General features: G+C 37.0%; 1 protein-coding gene across 1 annotated transcript in view; it reads right to left on the minus strand.

Annotated features, from left to right (window-relative positions):
• OTUD7A (OTU deubiquitinase 7A) overlaps nucleotides 1–25,849 on the minus strand; it is a 423,923-nt gene that overhangs the window by 248,895 nt on the left and 149,179 nt on the right. The window contains exon 5 of the mRNA XM_053719344.1: nucleotides 14,863–15,081. Within this exon, the coding sequence (XP_053575319.1) occupies nucleotides 14,863–15,081 (219 nt within the window). The remainder of the gene's footprint in view (nucleotides 1–14,862; nucleotides 15,082–25,849) is intronic.

Raw genomic sequence — 25,849 nt, forward strand, 5'->3', positions numbered from 1 at the left:
CTTGCGCGGGCATAGCTGGTGTTGACACAGAAGGAGAGGATAGTGAGCTATCCTCACTACCTTCAGCTAAAGAATCATCTTGGGCTATATCTTTAAGCGTGATTGTACGGTCCTTAAGCTGTTTGGACGCTATGGCACACTTCACACATAAATTTAATGGGGGAACCACCTTGGCCTTTGAACATACAGAACATAGGTTATCTGAAGTGTCAGACATGTTTGACAGACTTAAACAGATCTTCAATGCAATAAAAATTATTTTTGACAAAACCGTTACTGTGTCTTTAAATAATAAAAGTGCACACTTTATTACTGAAACATCAAAAAACCATCAAATAAACATCCGATTTCAATGAAATTTTCACCACAGTGTCTTAATGCTTTGAAAAGATTGCACACAAATTTTCAGACCAATTAACCCCTTAATGCCCAAACCAGAGCTAATAACAGCAATTAACCGGTTAAACACACTACAGTACTATGCCACAGCTTCCACTGTGGCCTTTACCTTCCTTAGGGATTATTTTAGTAGGAAATAAGCCTCTCTGGAGTCTTTTCTGATGCCTCTGGACTCCCCACGTGAAGCTGCATGAACTGCCTAGGCAAAACAACTGCGCAATTGAGGCGCGAAAATGAGGCCTCCTCCCTCTTCATTCCAGAGTGGAGGGGCCTTTCTGACTAGATTAGGTGTCCAAATAAGTGCCAGGCGCAAATTAAACCCCAAAAGTGTCTTAAAGTCTGAAAAAACACCTTAATTATAGTGAAAAACATGCTAAAAAGCAATCGATTAAGCCCACAAAAGTGTCAACCAGCATAGAGCCCTTAATATAAGCCATAATTTTATACAGAGTCTAAGAAAAATGGCTTACCTATCCCAGAGGGGATTGCTGACAGTCTTCTAGCATTACTAGGTCTTGTTAGAAAAATGACTGATCATACCTGAAGCAGTTAAGCCTGCAAACTGTTCCCCCCAACTGAAGTTCTCTGGTTTCAACAGTCCTGCGTGGGAACAGCAATGGATTTTAGTTACTCAGGGCCGTCTTTAATATTGACTGGACCCCGGGCAAACATTTTCTTGGGCCCCCCCTCCCATGCAATTTCGCTCTCCACTCCAACATCCCAAAAAACAACTAAATCATTTTTTTTTTTAATTATTAGCCCAGCAGTGGATCATCCACTGCTGGGCTAATCGTTAAAAAAAAAATTGCAATATGTGAAACTGGACCTAAGCAGTACTAATAAGTAAATAAATATATAAATTCCTCCACTTTGGATTAATTTAATATGCTTTTGAATGTGATTCTAGTGTGAGGTTAGCTGGTTAAAGAGATTTAGAGCAGCCAACAGGAGCAAAGGAAGGTAAAGACTGAGGCGGAAGCATAGAGGTGCAGACAGATATAAGTTTACTGACTGGAACAGTAGAACTACTATGGGAAGCTGTAAAATCTGAAACAGAGAGAAATAAAAACTATAAAAATAAACCTTACCTTAATGTGTGAAGTATCAGCATGACACTATACATCAGCCACAGCAGCACATGTCACTACTTTGCTAGGAACAAGTTCCCTCTCATCCTGCACTAGACAATGATGCATGGGGGAGGGGCATGTGTACACTCACTTATTCTTCCCACTGACACCTTTCTACAAAGCACTGTTTTCCTAACAAACTTCAGTTAGTTGACCTTAGAGCCACAGCAGAAAGAGCAGGGATAAGGGGACCAGCAGACTGCATGTTGTCTGCCCAAGGCTGCATGGATACAGACGAGTCACACAGCCTCAAGACTGAAGAGAGCAGTGTGTGCAGCTGCACAGATGCTCAAATCCTCACGTGCCTGACACTCCAGCTTTCGGCTGCATGCGCCTATAGTCAGCCCTACCCAGAAACAATCCCCACCATCAGAGCAGTTACCTGGTAACAGTGGTAACCCCAGCAGGACCTTTTCTGATGCAGTGGGATTGACTGGATGCCTAGTTAGGGCTTAGCATCCAGTGCTGCACAGTGCACATCTAAAACAGCACATGGCACTAGCTTGGAATGTCACATGACATTGGCACGGTCTGGCACCTTTTCTCACAAATAAATATAAGTAGAGAACGTTTGACTGTGACAATATTAGGACTGACTGTGTGTGTCCCCCATGTTACATGACATCAGCAGTCTGGCATGAACTTAAAAAAAAAAAAAAAAAATTTTTTTTTTTTTTTTTTTAGGACTATAGGGCCCCTCAACAAAGACTGGGCCCAGGGCAGCTGCCCCTTTTGCCCTGTGTTAAAGACGGTCCTGTAGTTACTGGTGCTAAAATCATATTCCTCTCGGCAGAAATCTTCATCACTTTCTGCTGCAGAGTAAATAGTACAAGCCGGCACTATTTTAAAATAACAAACCCTTGATAGAAGAATAACAAACTACAACTAAACACCACATACTCTTTACCACCCCCGTGGAGATGCTACTAGTTAGAGCGGCAAAGAGAATGACTGGGGGGGCGGAGCCTGAGGGGAGCTATATGGACAGCTTTGCTGTGTGCTTTCTTTGCCACTTCCTGTAGGGATTGAGAATATCCCACAAGTAAGGATGAAGCCGTGGACCGGATACACCAATGTAGGAGAAATTAAATCAATGCAAATATTTACATTGATTTAATTTTGAGACATGGAGGATTTTAATTTTTTTATCTCCCCCCATAATTTTAATGAATTTATATATATATATATATATATATATATATAAAAACTGCAAGATCACAGGGGTGCACTCAAAGAATGAGTCTCACCACTGGGAGCCTAGGCTGCGCACACTTAGAATAGATTTTGTTAAAGTTATTAGAACTATTTCTGATACTATATGTATTGGAACAAATAACCACTAAATATCAATCAGATATACACAAACAAAATATAGTACAATGAAAGAAATGATGTACTTATCACACTAGGTAGTATCCCTGAATTAGGAGAGAGACAAAGATAATGTCCTTCTAGTGATCAGATGTGATGAAGTTCCAATGTAGTTGTTGTCTCCGTGCTGCTCGTTGTGATAACACTCAAGGTCCAAATTGAGTGAAGTAAGGTACAGCTGCAAGAATCTAAAAGAACAAGCGCACAGATACACTTTTCATAGTGCAGATCAATTTAATATTTTAAAACACATTACATGTATTCAGTAATTCAGGAATGAATCCTACTCACAGAGGGAACCCCAATCATATGAGGTAAGTAATAGCGGTCGGATCCTTAAAGTGTCCCCACTTGTTACTGATAGTGAAATCCCAATGTAATAGGAAAAGTCTCCTTGTCAGTAAGATCCCCAGTCCGGTTCAAGGTAGATGAGGGTAGCGGTTAGTAATGTCTGAAAGTTCTGGTTAGTCTTACCACTCCGCTCCGCTCCTGAAGTTAGCAATCCGGTCAATCCGGTCAAATGCTGACATAAAAACAACGCTGCAGGTAGTAGTAACAGCGTGTATAGCTATGCTCCTGCTCGGCGTGTGAATCACAAGTGACGTAAGGTGGGCGTGGCCTTACGCGTTTCACGGAAACATCCGCTTCATCAGAGGCTTGATGTACGCCCACCCTACCTGCTGTGCTTATGAGACAGCGTTAAGGTTCACGCCCTCCCTACGTCAAACTACTTGCGAGACCTGTCAATGAAAGTGCCGGTATATGAGGAGTAATAGTATTTGTTGAAGGAAAGCTACAACATAAAATCCTATTTGACAACACACAATCTCCTATGTTCTATTACATTCATTGTTTTATAGGATTTAGCTCTGTATACTCAATTTACGAGTTCCTCCTAAACAGTCATTCTAATGTTAATCCAAGTTTAAAAAAGTACATATGTATATACACATAGTAAAAAATCAAAATAGTAATATATATATTTTAAAATCTAATAACCAATATATATTTTAAGCTATCAGCAGATCATTCACTATATTTACAATTTAATAATACATGTGTCTATATAAAACACTTGCTTGATAAGGGGATATTATAATGCATTCACTACAGTATATGGGTAATGAAATTTTAATCACTTCTAAGTATATGAATGCTGTTTGAAGTAAAGTTATTGTAATATATTAATTATCTGTATCTTCTATTTGAATATGCAGTTAATGGCTCATACCTATAAAGTTTCTTGGACTTTCAATAATTACATTTGAGCAATGAAGTATAAAAAATCCCCTTTATCATTTTTCCTCCTGTTTAAATTCGATTCAATTTCTTAAAAGTGAAACTTATTCTGATTATATTTTATACCCTATTAAATTAGATTGAATCAATATTAAATTTATATTAAACTAAATTAAAAAGGCCTGAATATCCACTTCCCTATTCATTCCATAGGGCTCCAAGGTATGAAGGGAGTGGATCCAGAATGTTTCTCTCTGTCTCAAACATAACATCCTGTCTCCCCTCCTTTCGTCCATGACCACTTGTTCTATTGCCTTAAATCTCAAACTAGAAGGATCATTATTATGTTTCTTTCTAAAATGGTCCGTCACTCCATGGGACATGTCCCCTTGCTCAATGTTTGCAATATGTTCTAATACCCTTCTTTTTACTGTTCTTTTAGTCCTACCAATATATTGCAGTTTGCAACTACATTCTAGGGCATATACAACATACTTAGAATGACAATTCATAGATGTTCTAATAGGCCTAGTGTAGCCATTTACATGAGATGTTATTTGTTTGTTGTCATGATCTATTAATGGACATGTACTGCAGTTCTTCCTATTACACTTAAAAAAACCAAAGCTCACTCTATTTAGCCAATTCTGTTTGTTTTGATCCTGTCTCAATCTACTGGGAGCTAGAATATCTTTTAAATTCTTGTTTTTCTTGAATACAACTCTAGGGATATGATCCAAGGACTTTTTAAGGATAGGATCTTCTAATAAAACATGCCAATGTTTTTTCAGTACTCTCTTTATATCCCATGATTTTTCGTTGTATTTTGTTAAAAATAGATTGTCCATCTTTTTCCTTTCATAATTATGGTTTGATTTCTGCTTTAGAAGAGTGGATCTTTCTAGTTGGCGTGCCCTTGAATATCCACTTTCTACCAAGTCCCTAGAATAGCCCTTGGCTCTAAACTTGATTTTTAATTCTTCTGATTCTTTATCATAGGAGACCAGACTCGAACAGTTCCTCCTCACCCTCTGAAATTGACCATATGGTATGTTTCTGATCCAATTTCTATGATGACCACTCTTGGCGTGGAGGTAACTGTTCGAGTCTGTCTCCTTTTTATATAAGCTGGTAGTTATTGTATTCTCACTTCCTGTGAGCACTACATCTAAAAATTCAATTTTAGTGCTATTTACATTTTTTGGGAATTTTAGATTGAAATCATTATGATTCACATAGTTAAAGAATCTGTCTATTTCACTCTCATCCCCTTTCCAGATGACTATTACGTCATCTATAAATCGTTTCCAAACGATTATATTTTCCTTGAAGGGATTATTGTCCCATATACACTAAAATTGAATTTTTAGATGTAGTGCTCACAGGAAGTGAGAATACAATAACTACCAGCTTATATAAAAAGGAGACAGACTCGAACAGTTACCTCCACGCCAAGAGTGGTCATCATAGAAATTGGATCAGAAACATACCATATGGCCAATTTCAGAGGGTGAGGAGGAACTGTTCGAGTCTGGTCTCCTATGATAAAGAATCAGAAGAATTAAAAATCAAGTTTAGAGCCAAGGGCTATTCTAGGGACTTGGTAGAAAGTGGATATTCAAGGGCACGCCAACTAGAAAGATCCACTCTTCTAAAGCAGAAATCAAACCATAATTATGAAAGGAAAAAGATGGACAATCTATTTTTAACAAAATACAACGAAAAATCATGGGATATAAAGAGAGTACTGAAAAAACATTGGCATGTTTTATTAGAAGATCCTATCCTTAAAAAGTCCTTGGATCATATCCCTAGAGTTGTATTCAAGAAAAACAAGAATTTAAAAGATATTCTAGCTCCCAGTAGATTGAGACAGGATCAAAACAAACAGAATTGGCTAAATAGAGTGAGCTTTGGTTTTTTTAAGTGTAATAGGAAGAACTGCAGTACATGTCCATTAATAGATCATGACAACAAACAAATAACATCTCATGTAAATGGCTACACTAGGCCTATTAGAACATCTATGAATTGTCATTCTAAGTATGTTGTATATGCCCTAGAATGTAGTTGCAAACTGCAATATATTGGTAGGACTAAAAGAACAGTAAAAAGAAGGGTATTAGAACATATTGCAAACATTGAGCAAGGGGACATGTCCCATGGAGTGACGGACCATTTTAGAAAGAAACATAATAATGATCCTTCTAGTTTGAGATTTAAGGCAATAGAACAAGTGGTCATGGACGAAAGGAGGGGAGACAGGATGTTATGTTTGAGACAGAGATAAACATTCTGGATCCACTCCCTTCATACCTTGGAGCCCTATGGAATGAATAGGGAAGTGGATATTCAGGCCTTTTTAATTTAGTTTAATATAAATTTAATATTGATTCAATCTAATTTAATAGGGTATAAAATATAATCAGAATAAGTTTCACTTTTAAGAAATTGAATCGAATTTAAACAGGAGGAAAAATGATAAAGGGGATTTTTTATACTTCATTGCTCAAATGTAATTATTGAAAGTCCAAGAAACTTTATAGGTATGAGCCATTAACTGCATATTCAAATAGAAGATACAGATAATTAATATATTACAATAACTTTACTTCAAACAGCATTCATATACTTAGAAGTGATTAAAATTTCATTACCCATATACTGTAGTGAATGCATTATAATATCCCCTTATCAAGCAAGTGTTTTATATAGACACATATATTATTAAATTGTAAATATAGTGAATGATCTGCTGATAGCTTAAAATATATATTGGTTATTAGATTTTAAAATATATATATTACTATTTTGATTTTTTACTATGTGTATATACATATGTACTTTTTTAAACTTGGATTAACATTAGAATGACTGTTTAGGAGGAACTCGTAAATTGAGTATACAGAGCTAAATCCTATAAAACAATGAATGTAATAGAACATAGGAGATTGTGTGTTGTCAAATAGGATTTTATGTTGTAGCTTTCCTTCAACAAATACTATTACTCCTCATATACCGGCACTTTCATTGACAGGTCTCGCAAGTAGTTTGACGTAGGGAGGGCGTGAACCTTAACGCTGTCTCATAAGCACAGCAGGTAGGGTGGGCGTACATCAAGCCTCTGATGAAGCGGATGTTTCCGTGAAACGCGTAAGGCCACGCCCACCTTACGTCACTTGTGATTCACACGCCGAGCAGGAGCATAGCTATACACGCTGTTACTACTACCTGCAGCGTTGTTTTTCTGTCAGCATTTGACCGGATTGACCGGATTGCTAACTTCAGGAGCGGAGCGGAGTGGTAAGACTAACCAGAACTTTCAGACATTACTAACCACTACCCTCATCTACCTTGAACCGGACTGGGGATCTTACTGACAAGGAGACTTTTCCTATTACATTGGGATTTTACTATCAGTAACAAGTGGGGACACTTTAAGGATCCGACCGCTATTACTTACCTCATATGATTGGGGTTCCCTCTGTGAGTAGGATTCATTCCTGAATTACTGAATACATGTAATGTGTTTTAAAATATTAAATTGATCTGCACTATGAAAAGTGTATCTGTGCGCTTGTTCTTTTAGATTCTTGCATATATATATATATATATATATATATATATATATATATATATATATATATATATATATATATATATTTAATTCTCAACCTAGTGTTTAGTGGCTTAAACATTTAAGCTGCGGGTGAAGGCAATTGACCTCAATTTTTCTTTTAAAGAACCAGGAAGGGCTATTTATCAGGGAGCAATAAAACTCTTGTAGATGAACCTGCTATCAGCAAGATAGTACTTAATTTCAATTAGTCTGAAACATGCAGAGGCATTTAAAAGGAAATTAAACACTACAAAAAATATTTTATGCACCTCCCCCTAATTATGGGTGCCTCAATTTTGGAACCTAGAGTACGTTATCTGAAGAAGAGTTGCAAACAAGTCAGCATTGGAATGCAGTGAAAGCCAGATTATAAAATGGCACCACCCATGCATATAAAATATATTTAGGGACAGATTACAAGTGACATTCTAATTAACCATCCCACTGAAGCATTAATTGTGCTAGATGTAAGCTTTTCTCCTCTCATTGGGTTGCGCTTGTATTAGGAGTTGAAATGTAACCGTTTTTGCTCAAGCGTTAACCCGAGGAGCGCAAAAACCCAAACTTAGAATATTGTGTGCACGTTCTATATATGTATATATATGTGAACATATGTATTTATGTGTTTTAAATACATATATACACGTATGAATACATAAATAGATATGTAAACATATAAAGATACACATAAATATATATAAAGGTAATAGAAGACAGCACTCACTGGACTTAAGGATAAGCAATAGAAGCTTTTATTTACCTGACGTAAATAAAAGTTTCTATTGCTTATCCTTAAGCCCAGCGAGTGCTGTCTTCTATTACCTTTATCTCTACCTGCATTCAGCACCCTGGCAACTGGACACCTGTTTGTGCGAGTGCACCAGCCTCTGTGAACACACACACATATATATATATATATATATATATATATATATATATATATATATATATATATACACACATACAAATATATCTTTAGACATGTATATGTATGTATGTCTATGTTAAAACTCCTTGCCTGCCTTTTTGTTTTCGATCACCTGAGATCTCATATCTTTGAGCCTTTATAACTTTTTTGTGCAATATTCTTTTAATAATTTTTTTAGATGGTGTTGCTATGAGTGTAACTATACTTTGTAATGTATTTTTGATGTTTTTTGTGTTTTGTTTGTGAAACAGTTAACTAGAGCTCTGAATTTGCGGTAATCATTCTAGAGTAAAACGCGAAAAAGCAAACACTTGTGATAAACCCCTTATTGCTTGAGCGCTCAACACTTGAAGAAGAAAACCACAACACTGCTTATAATGATATACAACATATATCAAAATTGGCCTATGATCAGGAAGAGACTATACACCATCTCTTAGAGAAAATGGAGGATCTAGATAACAGGGGAAGACGCAACAACCTGCGCATACGAGGCATCCCAGAGACAATACAGCCTGCTGCTTTGGAAGGCTGCCTCCAAGATTTATTTAGAACCGTCAAAAGGACAAGTTGCTCTCCAGACATCACAATTGAAAGAGCGCACAGGGCTCTAAGAGCGAAACCACCATCAAGGGCACCACCAAGATAGAGAAGAGATACTTCACCATGCCAGACAAAAGCAAAAGTTAACCCAACAACATACAAATATTTGCAGATCTTAGCCCAGCAACGCTGCAAAAAAGGAGAGACTTGCACTTTATTACAGTGACATTAAGGGAACAGAAGATTGTATACAGATGGGGGTTCCCTGTCAGCATCATCGCCTCAAGAGGAGACTCTACCGCCATGTTCAAGCCCATGGAGGACCTTACAAGCTTCTGCGAGACCCTGAAAATCAGCATCCCGCACCCAGAGGACTGACAACACTACCCAAAGGAAAGACGCACAGAAAAAAACCTTTCTAATAACACCTTAAGGCAAGAGACTTTAAGTCCTACTTCACCATCCAGAGTTCAAACAACGGACACTGTTGCACCCTGATACAGAAAATTATGACATAGCTCACTGGACTCAGTATAAGCCACTGCAGCTACAGGTCGTATATTAAAGTTTACTATTTTTACATAAGGTGGGATTTAGGGGTGGGGATACTACCCTTATTGTTGTAAAGTTATTTTTCAAAGCTTTGAGTTACTTAAAATGTATATACTGTGTTGCCTCAGAAGTAAAAAACAATACGAAAGTTAAAGAAGCATTGATTGTTTTGTAACAAAGAACTTTGGTTGATAGTTTACATTGCTGAACCTGCTTTATATTTTTCCATACACTTAAACTAACGTTTCCAACAAAAAGTCCTACAACACGTAACCCACGTTCACTAGCCAGACTCCCACATCAATAGAACAAAATGCAACCAAACGCACACATGCTCTCACTAACCACTATGAATGTGAAGGGTTTAAATAGCCCTGAAAAGAGGTCTATGGTGTTTAGAGACCTCCACAAAACCTCCAGTGACATCTTGTTCATTCAGGAGACACATTTCAAAAGGGGGAGGGAACCAAAAATATTGAGCCACAAATACAGAACCACTTACCTAACATCAGGAACACTAAAACAAGAGAAGTGGGAGACCTCTATAAAAACTCTATTCAATTCCAGGCTACTCATATAGAAAGGATAAAAATGGTAGATACATACTTTTAGTAGGTCTCCTTTATAACAGACCCATCACCTTGGTAAATGTATACCTGCCAAACAAAGACTAGCATCATCTTTTCAAAACAATACACCAACTTTTATTAGAACATACTAAAGGAACCTTGTTCCTTAGTGGGAACTTCAACCTATCACTAGACCCGGGATTAGACACATCAACAGGGACAACCAGCACCCCAAAATGAAAAAATATAAAATCAACTAACCTAACTAACCTTGCATGATATCTGGAGAACAATCAACACAAACACCAGGGATTACACTTTTTACTCTCACCCACACAACACATATACAAGAATAGACTACATATTCACAGATTAGACAGGCCTGTTGATGATTACAGACTCAAACATATTAACAATCACCTGGTCTGATCATGCCCCAGTGCAGTATAACATAGACTGGCCTGATATCTCACAGCGAAATAACATTTGGCGACTGGACGAATATATGCTAGAAAACACCTTGACCAAACAAGACACATCCTTAGGAAATTACTTCAGAGACAATGACACAGAAAACATTACAACATCCACTGTGTGGGAAGTACACAAATGTGTAGTGAGGGGAAAATTTTTAGCACACAAAGCCAGAGAAAAAAAAAGCCAACATACAATACTTAAACTACACACTGGAACAGATAAGCTATTGGGGAAAGAAACACAAACAAGACCCAAAGTCTGACAATATACTCAAGTCACTAACACAACATCTGAAGGATCACCTCACAAAAGAATATTAAAAAAAATCAGCGATTCTGAAACAAAAATACTTTGATATTAAAGATAAAACAGGCCCTTCTCTTGCAAGAACACTCACATGCACTCCATCTCAAACACTCAAGGAGATATAAACAAAGACAGTAAACATATAGTAGAAACATTCAGGCAATATTATGCAACGCTATATAACATTTAAAATTCTGCCACTCTCCAAGACATGGATAACTTCCTTGCAAACTTAGACCTACCAACGTGTAGTATATTAAAGGGAGAGGGGAGATGGGACAAGAAGGGGTTAAATAGCACTCATTCCAATATATATTGTAATACTTGTTGAAAAATATTTCAACTAAAGAGTTTAAGTAATTTAAAAAATTTAATTTTTATTGTACACATTATTAAAATATAATTAGTATAACCACTAGTAAATAATTCTAATATATTAGGCTCCCAAAAGACCCAATAATGCGGCCACTATAGAAAGAAAGGAGATCACAGTGCAACCACCCCCCTGTATTCCTGGCCGGTATCAGGATACCCCGGCTTCAGGTGACAGGGATGGCCAAAGGCACTGAGTTCCTTAGGTAGCCGCAAGCTAGAAATTACGGAGACTGCTAATATACTTAAATTTAAAATCAACAACCATTCACACCATCGCACAAACGCGTTTCGGCAGAGTAGCGGCCTTTCTCAATGTGCTTTAAAATTTGTCAAATTTAATAGCATTTAATAGGGTTCATTTACACATCACCCACGGCAAAAGTTAAGGTCACTGGCCTGTTATCCAATAAATTTCACATATATAACGGTATGAGACAGGGATGCCCCCTCTCTCCCATCATTTTTGCACTATCCATAGAAACCCTGGCACAAAAAATAAGGAAACAAACTCAAATAACAGGCATTCAGATGGACGAAACAGAATACAAATTGGCACTATATGCTGATGACATTCTACTTACACTGACTAAAATAGAATCATCTATACCAAACACTCTGAAAATATTCGAAGATTATGGCCACGTGTCCAATTTCATCTTAAACATAACAAAATCAGAAATGATGAACCTCACATATGAAGAGAAATCACTAAACCACTTAATACCCAACTGCCCCCTAAAACAAAGAATTAAACTAAGAAACTTAGGCATATGCCTAGCCCTAGATCCCAAAATAATATTCCATGCCAACTACAAAGCTCTAGAAGAAATACTGATGGCAGACCTCTCCAGTTGGAAGAACAAAACAATATCTTGGATAGGTAGAATAAATCGAATAAAAATTAACATCCTCCCGATATTATTATACTTGTAACAAACGACCCCAAAAAACATACCAGTACAATACCTTAATAAAGTCCAATGTCTGTTGGAACAATTCATATGGCAGGGCATCAAACCTAGAGTCGCAAAGCGTACAATGTACTTACCTAGAGACAAAGGAGGTCTAGGGGTCTCAAACATTTCTATATACAAAAAAGCAATAACACTACATAAATTGTTAGACTGGTGCGCTAAAAGCAAACACAAACAATGGGTCCAATGAGACAGATAGATTATGGGCTTAAATAACGCAGGGATATCCGCATGGCTACCCGCCAAATACCGGTCGCCAACAATCCATCATTATCCCCTACTTACAGATTTCTTTATGACATGGGATAAGCTATTAAACACATCCACTAACATCTCTAACATACTATCCCCCATGATTCCTATTTGCAACAACACAACAATTCCTTGGAATCTCAAGGATACACAGACTGACAACAACTGCCACATAAAGGACAAAATAATCTCAATACTATTCCAAGATGGTAAGGTCAACCCAATGGATGAAATACTGGACAAATACCCTGATATATCTCTTACCTGGTACTCTCATCAACAAATATGCCATTTTATAGACACTTATCCCAACAAACATCATATACTCAGGAAATACACACCATATGAAACTTTATGCTTGCTAGACTCTACCCCAAAACATGCAATATCCATTCTGTATAATCATTTATTGCCAAGAGATGCCCAGGATCTATCCACATATACCAAATCCTTGGAAACTGAAATGGGTACCAACATCACACACAGACTGGAACATAGTCTTCTCGATAACTAAAAAATCATCAATCTCCACAAGGGTCTTGGAAACACACTGTAAGTTCTTCAAAAGGTGGTATCTCGCCCCTAACAGACTTCAGGCAATGGACAAGTGTACTGCACCAAATATCAGATGTAATACAGAAACCCGTGCCCAATGACCCAAAAAATCTTCTATTCCTAGCACTACCCAAGCTTGGAAACATCACATACAAAACACTACTGATACTCATGATAAATAGTGCCAAAACACTAATTCCAAAGCATTGGAAATCTGATATCGTACCTACGGTGAAGGACTTGGAATTACAAGTGACAAACCTACTACAACTAGAAAGATATCACCACCTACAATCAGGAACCATAGACACCCACGAGTCAATGCTAGCATTATGGCAACAACATGCCTCCAACACATAACAGAATAGAGCACGGAGCAAAAGGACAGGCAGCTAAGTCACCCACCTACTCATTACTCTCACAAACACTACATTTACCCCACAAAATATCTAAAACCTCACACTTAGGCATTTGTTTCTTAAAGGTTGATAGGGCTGGAAAAAACTTAAACATAAATGTACTACACTACTATACAGATGCTAAAAGTAAGGCTTAAAACTTACAAGGACACACGGCTGAAGCACCAGAGGGTATTAATGCCCGGCTCAACAGGTTATCTAGCACTCACCTTCCAAAGGTGACTAGTACTTTTGAACAGTGGACTCAAAATCAGAAACCTCATACTGGAATGTTAAAAATGTACAATTTAAAGCACAGACAAGGCGAAAGCCACAACAACCAAGTAATATGTTCACTCAACTACTTGAATATGATGTAACACTGTTATATATTGTTTTTGTATCTTCGTTCATTTTACGGAGCTAATTGTTTTCTTTATTGTTATGTTCGATTAGTTAAAAATCAACTAGGATCCAAGAGCGATTCCCACTAACCTCAACAGGGACAAAAACATGGATATTTGATCAATTGCACCACTGTGATTTTTGCATAATGTTGATATACATTTGTACAACATCTGTAAGTTTGAAAAATGTAATATGTAACTCCTCAAATAAAAATATTTATTTAAAAAAGGAGATCTGACATTCAATATTTTCAATATTAGAAGGAGCATATAATTTGTAAATATTATTTATAGCTGATTTTATTTTCATTTTTTGTCCATATAAACTAGACCAAAACAAGCATGTCAAAAATGGCAAATGCCAGTCAGCATTTAGGGCTTGGTAATACATAATAGCACTTAAATAAATCTATGTTTATTTCCCCCTAATGTGTATATTATTGGATATTTGCAAGTTGTGAAATGTTGATAGACAAAGTACTGCTTAACCACACAAATGAAAGGAATGGATGTTTCCACTAAAAATAATATTTTAAATAATAACTATTAAGGGTTATGATGACTTTGAATGTGCTGGATTTAGTGTCAACATTATTACACAAATGGCACAACATACTATATTCATGACACAAAGGAGAAGATATAATTATTATAAAAAGTTCTTACTGTGTAAATGTTTTCATCTATAGAGCTATCAATAAATGATTGTGCAGTTATCAAGATTAAAGTGACATATGTCATGTGTGTATATACATGTAAATACCTTACCTGCCTGTTCCAAGGCCACCATTGTTGACTGTTCAATTAGATCCCGTTCAATAAAGCTTCGGAAGTCTTCACTGTACACACTGAGGTCTGGTAGTTGGAATGTATATATGGGCATCTCTAATGGAAATGGCTCACTGCTGCATTCGTTGGTCACATGTAGTCGAGCTAATGAGACAATGGCTGAACTTGCATGCGAAATGCCTCTGGATAATCTTTTTTCTAGATGAAGAAACAAGAACATGTCTAAAAACACATACTTCTGAATGTGGATGCTTTTACATTTAAATTATTGTAAAATCTGGAAATCCTAAACTTTGACTCCATATAGTTAAAATAGCCAGCATTTTTAATGTTAATTCAAAGTAACAATAAACTAGCATGTCACTATACAGAATAGGCATGCATTTAATGAAGTTTCACTTTAATACTACTTACTGTTAATAAAAAATGTGTAAAAAACAACATAACATAGAGTACAAGTTGTGTTGTGCTGATGACTTGCAAAAAATCCAAAATTGGGGAAACCACTAACAGGGAAAGCACAACTAACAAATAGTGAAGAAAAGAACATATTGAATGGCCATATTGGACACGAACTCTATGACATAAAGGACTCATGGTCCCAAACCTTGAGAGGAAAACCAGGGAAACATTTCTAGAGATAATTCTGCATCTCTGTACTGATGAATTAGGTATTTTTGGTGACCAAGCAATAACAGTGATAATAGACACATGTGAGGTTCCAGAGGGGCCTCGTGGTGGATGTAAGATCATCTTTGAAATTTACCAAAGATCATTTCACCTATGTTTTATACAGATTTGTAATTTGGAAGTTCCTGTCAATCACATCAAAAGTTGCTTTGTTGTTTAAGACGGTTACTTGTGCAGAAATTATTATCTGGTACAGGCATATATATAGGCATAACACCTGACATATAAGGTCAGAAGGCAAACTCAAAATAACTTTGCAAATATTTTGAGTTGAACTTCTAAATAAGTTTATACAGTGTTGGAACTAAATGAATGTGATAAAAATAAGATATTCATTGTGCAAACAAAGTCTGAATATTTGCAATTGCCTAGTGCCCAATACATAAAATCTCGCACATGAAATAAGAAACTTTTGCTGTCTCCTCAAAATAACTCAACACACAGCCATTAATGTCTAAACCGTTGGCAACAAAAGTGAGTACACCCCTAAGTGGAAATGTCCAAATTGGGCCCAATAAGCCATTTTCCCTCCCCAGTGTCATGTGACTCGTTAGTGTTACAAGGTCTCAGGTGTGCATGGGGAGCAGGTGTGTTAAGTTTGGTGTTATCGCTCTCACACTCTCTCATACTGGTCACTGGAAGTTCAACATGGCATCTCAAGGCAAAGAACTCTCTGAGGGTCTGAAAAAAATATTGTTGCTCTATATAAAGATGGTCTAGACTATAAGAAGATAGCCAAGACACTGAAATTGAGCTACAGCACAGTGGGCAAGACCATACAGTGGTTTCACAGGACAGATTCCACTCAGAACAGGCCTCGCCATGGTCGACCAAAGATGTTGAGTGCACATGCTCAGCATCATATCCAGAGGTTGTCTTTGGGAGACGTATGAGTACTGCCAATATTGCTGCAGAGGTTGAAGGGGTGGGGGGTCAGCCTGTCAGTGTTCAGACCATACGCCGCACACTGCATCAAATTGGTCTGCATGGCTGTCCTCCCAGAAGGAAACTTCTTCTAAAGATGATGCATAAGAAAGCCCACAGTTTGCTGAAGACAAGCAGACTAAGGACATGGATTACTGGAACCATGCCCTGTGGTCCAATGAGACCAAGATAAACTTATTTGGTTCAGGTGGTGTCAAGCGTGTGTGGAGGCAACCAGGTGAGGAGTACAAAGACAATTGTGTCTTGCCTACAGTCAAGCATGGTGGAGGGAGTGCCATGGTCTGGGCCTGCATGAGTGCTGCCAGCACTGGGGAGCTACAGTTCATTGAGCGAACCATGAATGCTAACATGTACTGTGACATACTGAAGCAGAGCACGATCCCCTCCCTTGGGAGACTGGGCCACAGGGCAGTATTCCAACATGATAACGACCCCAAACACACCTCCAATACGACCACTGCCTTGCTAAGGAAACTGAGGGTAAAGGTGATGGACTGGCCAAGCATGTCTCCAGACCTAATCCCTAATGAGCATTTGTGGAGCATCCTCAAACGGAAGGTGGGGGAGCGCAAGGTCTCTAACATCCACCAGCTCCGTGATATCGTCATGGAGGAGTGGAAGAGGACTCCAATGGCAACCTGTGAAGCTCTGTTGAACTCCATGCCCAAGAGGGTTAAGTTAGTGCTGGAAAATAATGGTAGCCACACAAAAAATTTACACTTTGGCCCAATTTGAACATTTGCACATAGAGGTGTATGCACTTTTGTTGCCAACGGTTTAGACATTAATGGCTGTGTGTTGAGTTATTTTGAGGGGACAGAAAATTTAAACTGTTATACAGGCTGTACACTCACTACTTGTACATTGTAGAAAAGTGTAATTTCTTCAGTGTTGTCACATGAAAAAATATAATAAAATATTTACAAAAATGTGAGGGGTGTACTCACTTTTGTGAGATACTGTATATGGTATAAGGTGCTTGACAAAAACATAATTCATGCTTACCTGATAAATTCATTTCTTTCATGGTGGTGCAAGTCTACATTCCAATACAACCCCCACCTTAGGCTGTTCCTGAGTACCTTTGCCAAGCTGCTGCTACGGTCCCCAGTATTGGATCATGTCGCCTTTTTGGACTGTGGCATCTGGGGACCAGGAGCTCTCTAAGGACACACTGGAATAGCCGCCGTTCCCCCGGGAGCACCCCAAAACTGCAACCTAGCTTTTGTGGGGTCTCTATGTGACTATGGCTCCTATGGAGGTGCCAGCCTGCCTGGTGGGGTGGAAAGCGCAGGATCAGATAAGGCTCTTATCAAGATGGGAATGTGTATATAACCTTCCTAAGGTGCATAAGGGTCCAGAGAATGTCAAGGGGAGACCTATAGTTGCGGGTATAGGCTCTCTCCTTGAACCCCTCTCAAATTGGGTGGAACAATTTCTTCAGCCACTTGTGATAAATTTTCCCAGCTATCTCAGGGATACCACGCATACCCTATCCAAATTGGAAGGTACTCTATGGAATGATGGATACAGTTGGATGACAGTTGATATCGTCTCACTTTATTCCTCAATCCCACACAATTTTGGTCTGGAGGCAGTGGCATTTTTCTTTGATTTATATATGAATTTGTCCTTGGAAGTAAGAGATTTTCTGATTAGAGTTATCAGGTTTTTACTAGAGCACAATTTTTTCATGTTCTCTGGTAAATTTTATCTCCAGAGACATGGAACCAGTATGGGGGCGAAGTTTGCCCCCTCCTATGCCAACCTCTTTATGGGGAGGTAGGAGCGGTTTCACGTCTATGGATCTGCCAATCGATAAGTGTCTCACATAACTAAGTATGTGACGTACATTGATGATCTCCTGATAATCTGGACATCAAGCAGTGATATGGCCCGAGATTTTGTAGATTATCTTAACCAAAATGAGGTAGGACTGAAATTTACATTTGAGTGATTCATTTTTTAGACATTATCCTGAAAGGAGATATTGTAAACAAATGCATTACTTCAAGTCTTTACAGGAAGCCCATTGCGGGCAATGCCCTTTGGCATGCTCGTAGTAACCATCCAAAGCATGTCTTTGCCAAAAGTCAGTTTATGCGATTCAAACGTAATTGCTCTATGGAGACTGATTTTTTGAAAGAGAGTAGGGATCCAATCGTTTACTATCCAGGGGTTACTCAAAAAACATTGTTGAGAATGTCTTTATGGAAGTAAAAGGTATGAACAGTAATGACCTCCTGGGTAGCAACTATACAAGGAATAAAAACACAAGCAAAAAAGGTTCAGAACACTTTTCTGGTGACACGGACAGACCTTTTTTTGTCACCACTTTCTCGAATCAATAAGAGAAAGTGTGTAATATTGTCAAGAAGAATTTGCCTTTTCTCATGGGGGACAAACAACTCAGGGATAAGGTATGACAGGGCTGTAGGTTTGTGTATAAGAAGAACTCATCTTTGGGGAATATTCTGTCCCGAAGTCTTTTGAAGGCAGATAGATAAGGCAGTTCCTGGCTGTGATTCAAAGGTACATTTAGGTGTGGCAAAAGGTCCTGTAATCTTGTGACCATGTACATGTTACGGATACATTCCATTCCCTTAACCCCCCTGAATCATATGTTACTAGGGGCTGTGTCAACTTTAAGAGTAAATTCATTATCTACACCTCACTGAATGTACATCCTGTTCTCGTCAATACATTGGTAGAACAACTAGAGAAGTGGGCACACGAATAAGAGAACATCTGCTATACATAGCAGGGTAAAGAGCGTGCTCGGCCCTTTCCCAACACTTCATTGAGGTCCATGAAGGTAATACAAGGTGGCAAGCAATTGAACTAATAGCAAAGCCACCGAGAGGAGGTGACAAGTTTCAAATTCTGTGTATAAAATAAATATATTGGATCCATAAGTTCAATACCCTGGTTCCTATTGGATTCAATTCAGAGTTCGATATTATAAATTACTGGCATAGATAACTTGCTTTAATAGTGGCCAAACAAATAGCTATATATTCATACGTGGTTGTTTAAACTATGTGCTATTGAGTATGCTGCCACCTATATGCATGTATTATCCTACCTGTTCTACAATAACAATAACATCTACCATAGCTGCAATTATATAGATTATACATATTTTGCTGTTAATATATACCAGATTCTCAAATGAATATGTAGTGCATATTACTGCCACAATGTTAATGTTTATCCCATAGCACTCATGTATCTATACCTTCTAGATAGTTTGAGTCTGTCGGTTATCAATGTTTAATGCATTATGCTGGTGGCAGCACTATTCATCATTACAAGATGTTATGTTATATTATTGGTGTGTTTTTTGTATATTGTATACTGTATATTACATCACATATTTTGAATACATAATTTTATGAAACTTCTTATGCACTATACATGTTGAGCATTATGACCACCTCAGCCATTTGCTAGTTTTGAGCATTGCTGGATTGGGCGACGTTATACTTTAGCTAATTGGTGCATATACCTCTCATGTTATGCATCTACCCAAGAGTATATCCCTTAATATGTTCCAGAGCATGTTTTGGATATAGATAGAGTCCTACATGTTTATATAAATGAGTATTTTGGGCTCAGTACTAGACACATTGTTTATTAAGTTTATTTGTCACATGATATCACTATGTTGTCCCAGATCATTTCATCCTGTGCTTTCTATATAGATGTCCTTGAGGAAAGCTTTGTTTCACTTCAGTAATGTCTGCATGTACAGGGTTAATTAGGACGCTTGCTGGCACCAACCAATGAGATTACTTTTAAACTGTAAATTTAGGTCTATGATTACGGTCTATACACCCGAAACCGGTCAGACTATTCTGTCCTGATTTACCTTTACTCTCACTCACAGCCTGTTGCTGTTTCCATTTTAATGGATTATAAATATATATTTTTTTACTTATCAATAGTCTGGACTGACATTCCTTGGATATTCTTTTTTTCCATATAAGCTGTGTGTTTTTCACAATAAAGTCTGTTTGTGTTTAACCTTAATACTGGTCTTGTCTGGTTATTAGGGGGTGATACTTGCTATAATCACTTTGCCGCTGTACAGCTACAGGTTCCAGGTATAGGAAAGACTCTTTTGGTGGAGCTATCCAGTCATTGTAGCCGGAGTTCGTCAAAGGGTGCTTCAGAAGAAGCAAAATCATCAAAATTGTAGAATTTTGTAAAAGTATGCAAAGAAGACCAAGTGGCTGCCTTGCAAATCTGGTCAACAGAAGCCTTATTCTTGAAGGCCCAAGACATGGCAACTGACCTAGTAGAATGAGGAGTAATCCGCTGTGGTGGAGCCTTATGAATCATAAGTTTCAACTAAGAAACAGCAGAAACTTTCTGACCTTTCCTATGACCAGTAAAGCGAATTAAAAAACTAGAAGTTTGTCTTAAGTCCTTAGTAGCATCATGGTAATATTTTAATGTCCTAACAAGGAATAAAGTAGGCAAAGATCTCTCTGAAGAATACTTGGGATTAGGACACAAAGAAGGAACAAAAATCTCTCTGCTAATTTTGTCTGAAAAAACAACCTTAGGCAAAAAGTCAAAAGTAGTCTGTAAAACTGCCTTATCCTGATGAAAGATCAGATAAGAAAGAATACAAGAAAGAGCAGATAACTCAGAAACTTCTCTAACAGAAGAGATAGCTAAAATAAATAACACCTTCCAAGAAAGCAGTTTAATATCCACCTTATGCATAGGTTCAAAAAGAGGAGCATGCAAAACCCTTAACACCAAGTTGAGATTCCATGGAGGAGAAATTGGCTTGATATCAGGTTTAATACAGATCAAAGCCTGAAAAAACTATGAACAACAGGAAAGAAGCAATCTTCATATGGAACAAAACTAAAATAGCAGAAACCTGCCCCTTCAGAGAACTGGCAGATAGGCCCTTATCCAGAAAGAACTGCAAATTCCTAGGAATTTTGAAAGAATGCCAGGAAAAACAATGATCTACACACCAATAAATAAAGAAAGAAGAAAAGAGGGCGCCAATAGTGTGATATTGTTTGTTTCACAGCAGAAAATAAAACACAAATATTGCGCTTACCAAAAAAAGGTGCACTGAACTCTGACCAGTGCGATATCGCCTGCTGGCACTTTACTCAGCGGCCAGTACACTGTGTATAGGCATATATCCTCCAGATGCTCTTTGTATTTCCGTGGATTCGACTCAAGGATATGTAAACCTTAAAAAGTAGAGAGGGGACTCCACATAGTGTAATATGTCTTTTCAAAAGGATGGAGGAAACATGTATTATGCTTACCAAAGGAATAGGCACTGTTCTGTGACCAGTGCAGTCTCGCCTGCTAGCACCTTATACAGCGGCTAGTATGCTGTGTGTTGGTGTGTCCTCTCTGTTTTTTGGAGTATACGACTCTCTGTGAAAGGTCTCCAGTTGTAGCCGTGCACGTTACTTTGTAATGGAATGTCTGTTGTATTGTTACAACCAAGTATATAATGGTTGTTACTATTTAGGTAGTTTAGGTAATCTGTAACTTAACGGCACTAACGAAAAATTGGAAAAAGTTGGACAACTTCCAGATAAAATTTAAAAGGCTTTAATGACGCGTTTCTCAACCAGCTACGGGTCGTTTCATCAGATATAAAGCAGATAAAATACACTTCAAATTGTAACATTATATACACATTTGACTAATTAAAACCGGAAGTTGTCACTAAAAAAATAACCAATGGGTACATCTGAAAAACTCCAGCTGAGGTGTCAAAATCGTATCCTCAGCTGTTACATTCTAGCATTATTTAAAAATTATTCGACAATCAAAGGATTTAACAGATAAGACTTTGTTACCATAATGTGTTCATGTCGATGTGAAAGAAATGGGGGTATATATACACAAAATCCTAAGTATATTTTATTGTTGTTATTATTTCGACCTTTTTGGGATAGTGTTGAACTGAATGGTCACATTTGTTGGGTGCAATGTTTTAGATTTCTTAATAAACCATAAAATTTGTAGTGTCTTATTGAGTGTATGTGTGCACTTGTGTGTTCATATTAGACTGTGTGTTTTTATTTGTGAAGTGTAGATTTACTTTTATATCCCTATTAGAAAAGGATGTTAGAGGATATGTATATCGTATGTCTCTTGAGTATTTGTATTTCTAACCTTAGACCTATCAATTTACGTTCTTCTTATGTGTCTTTTCAATGTCTTGGAATGTATCGACATATTCACTCCGTTTTCAAAGAATAAAAAATAATAATAATAATAAAATAAAAAAATATATATAAAAAAAAAAATAAAAAAAAAATAAAAAAAAAATCTTGATTCAAAATATATGTATTAAGTGGACAAAATATTTTTTGAATGAGAAAACTTTTTTGATTTCGTTAGTAGCTGCAATCCTAAATATCTTTGCAACCAAAAAAACATTTGTGTGCAAATGATGTTGCATATCCAAAAATACTACGTGTTTGAACCAAAAGATGTTTAAGAAATGCGTGTTGTTTGCTGCATGTGATCTGAACATATTTTTGTTTTTATATATGTGTGTATTATTCAAGATAAGTATCTTGCTCTAGTTTTTTTGTGTGCTGTGATTGTAAATGTGTTTGATTTGATCTGAAACTAATTTTTTGGTGTATATATATGTATGTGTTGCTCATGATGTATGTGAATGTGTGTCAATGTACCCTAGTCAGTATGTGTGTCCTCCAAAACCTTTATAATAGTCAGGTGTGTTATGAAATAAAAAATGATGTATGTATGTGTATGCAGACTATATTAACTAAACAGTATGTATGTACTCAAAAATACATGTAATGGTATTGATGAAAATTAATAATGTATGTTGGTGTTTCAGGTACTAGCTACCCCTATTGGAATCTCTAAGGGTTCCTTGAGGGGAATTAGAGTGAGATGATTTTGGAAAATAGTCTATATTTCTTGACTCCATTTTTGGTGTCCATATCTATTATTTGAATGTGCCTAAAAAGAGAATGATGTGAATCCACTAGTTGAAGGCTGCTAAATCCAAATTGGCGTTGAGCCCAAATGGGTATAGAGTCTTCAACCGTTACATCCAAAAAGTTTCGCGTTGTCTGAGTCTGATTAATCTATTGTAATCCGTATTTTTGGGAACATAATCTATCGGAATGTATTTGAAAATATATGGGTTCCCATTGTGTTTCAATAAACAATGATTGGGTATACTGTGTTTTATGTTCTTTTTTCTGGAATTTTTACAATTCCGGTGGTGTTCTCCCCATCTAGTTCTCAATTTTCTAGAGGTGCGGCCTACATATTGTAGGCCGCATACACATTCCATAAGGTATACCGTATAGGATGATTCGCAGTTGAAGAATATGGGAATTTGAAAGGTTTCCCCTGTGACCATTGATTTAAAAGTTTTTATGCCAGATTTAATTATTTTGCATGTGCCACATCCTGCTTTCCCACATTTGTACATTCCACATAGGCCAAAAATCCCCCTATTTTGTATTTGAGTTTGGTTAGTCTTTTTAGTGTGTATGTGTTTAACTTTTTTACTTGGAGCTAGTTTGCTTCTAAGAGTAGGGGCTCTTCTATACACAAATTTTGGTTTGTCTTTCACTAGACTTTTCAAAATTGGATCCCTCTGAATAATATGCCAGTGTTTGGACAATATATGCTGTATCTTATTAAAATCAGAGTTGTATTGAGTAATGAAGCATATGTCTTTTAGTTCTGAAAAATCTGGTTGACTTTTGTTCTTATTATTCACGAGAATATCATCTCTGTTTAATTCTGATGCTCTATGTAAGACTTTGTCCAATAGTGACGGAGGGTATTCCTTCTCTAGGAATCTATTGTATAGAATATTACTTTGCTCCAAAAAGGTGTCATGATTGGAACAATTGCGTTTAATCCTGCGAAACTGACTATAGGGAATGTTACGTATCCAATTTTTATGGTGATTACTGTTGAAATTAAGAAAACTGTTGCTGTCTACCTCCTTAAAAAAAGTTTTGGAAATTATCTTCTTGTTTTCAAGACTTAATATCAGATCTAGATATTCAATTTTGTGCATCTGAATATTGGCTGTGAATTGGATTCCCATATTGTTGCTGTTTAAATGAGTGATAAGGTTGTCTGCTGAAGAGGTATCACCCTCCCATAGGAAGATCAGATCGTCTATGTAACGGCCATAGAAGACCAGGTTCGACCCCAAGTTTGCAGAGTAGATATATTTTTCTTCAAAAAAAACCATAAATAGGTTAGCAAAACTTGGGGCGAACCTGATCCCCATGGCCGTACCTTTTGTTTGTAAATAGTATTTGTCTTGATATAAAAAATAATTATGTTGTAAAATGAATGCGATGCTTTCCAAAATAAAATCACACTGTGTGTTTGGTAAATAAATGTCTTTTTGGAGATAATAGGCAATAGCCTGTAGCCCTAGTTCATGTGAGATATTTGAATACAGTGAGCTAACATCGCATGTGATCCATAACAGATTCTGATCTGTAATATTGATATTGCTTAATTGTTGTAATAGATGTGTGCTGTCCTTAATATATGAGGGTAATGTGATCACGTATTTCTGAAGGTATTGGTCTATGTAATATGATAGATTGTATGTCAAATTTCCTATTCCCGCAATAATTGGACGTCCTGGTGGATTTGTTTTATTTTTATGAATTTTTGGTAAATGGTAATAATGGGCTATGCTCGGATTTTGTATTCTTAAATAATCTTTTTCACTTTTGTTAAGAATTTTTAAAGAAAAACCTTTGTCTATATGTTCAATGTATGACTATAAAAAATTGGTAGTAGGATCTTTGTGTAAAATTTTGTAGTAATTTTTGTCATCTAGGATCCTGTTGGCCTCTTGGATATAGTCCTCAAGATCCTGGATGACAATTCCCCCGCCTTTGTCGGCGTCACGAATAATAATGTTTGGATTGTTTTGCAGACCATAAATCGCTTTCTGGTGACTAAGAGTGGCATAATTTTTCTTGCGTTTTTTTGTGTGTAGAATCTTATCGAAGTCTTCCAGAACCATATTCTGGAATAGATCGATATATTCTCTTCCTACATTGGTTGGATTAAAATTTGATTTGTTTTTAACATCGGTATGTAAAAATTCTTCAAAAAGATGCGTGGTGAGGTTATCTGTTTCTGCAAACAAACAGACTGTGTTTTTGTTGGATTGCATTGTGTCAGTCAGAATTAATTGTGTTTGAGAACTTTCAATTTGGTTATTTTTGAGTTTCTTATTAGCAAAATATTTTTGTAATGTTAATTTGCGCGTGAAATTGTTAAGGTCCACAAAAATATCAAACATTCT

This window comes from Bombina bombina, chromosome 6, assembly GCF_027579735.1.
Source record: "Bombina bombina isolate aBomBom1 chromosome 6, aBomBom1.pri, whole genome shotgun sequence".
NCBI lineage: Eukaryota > Metazoa > Chordata > Amphibia > Anura > Bombinatoridae > Bombina > Bombina bombina.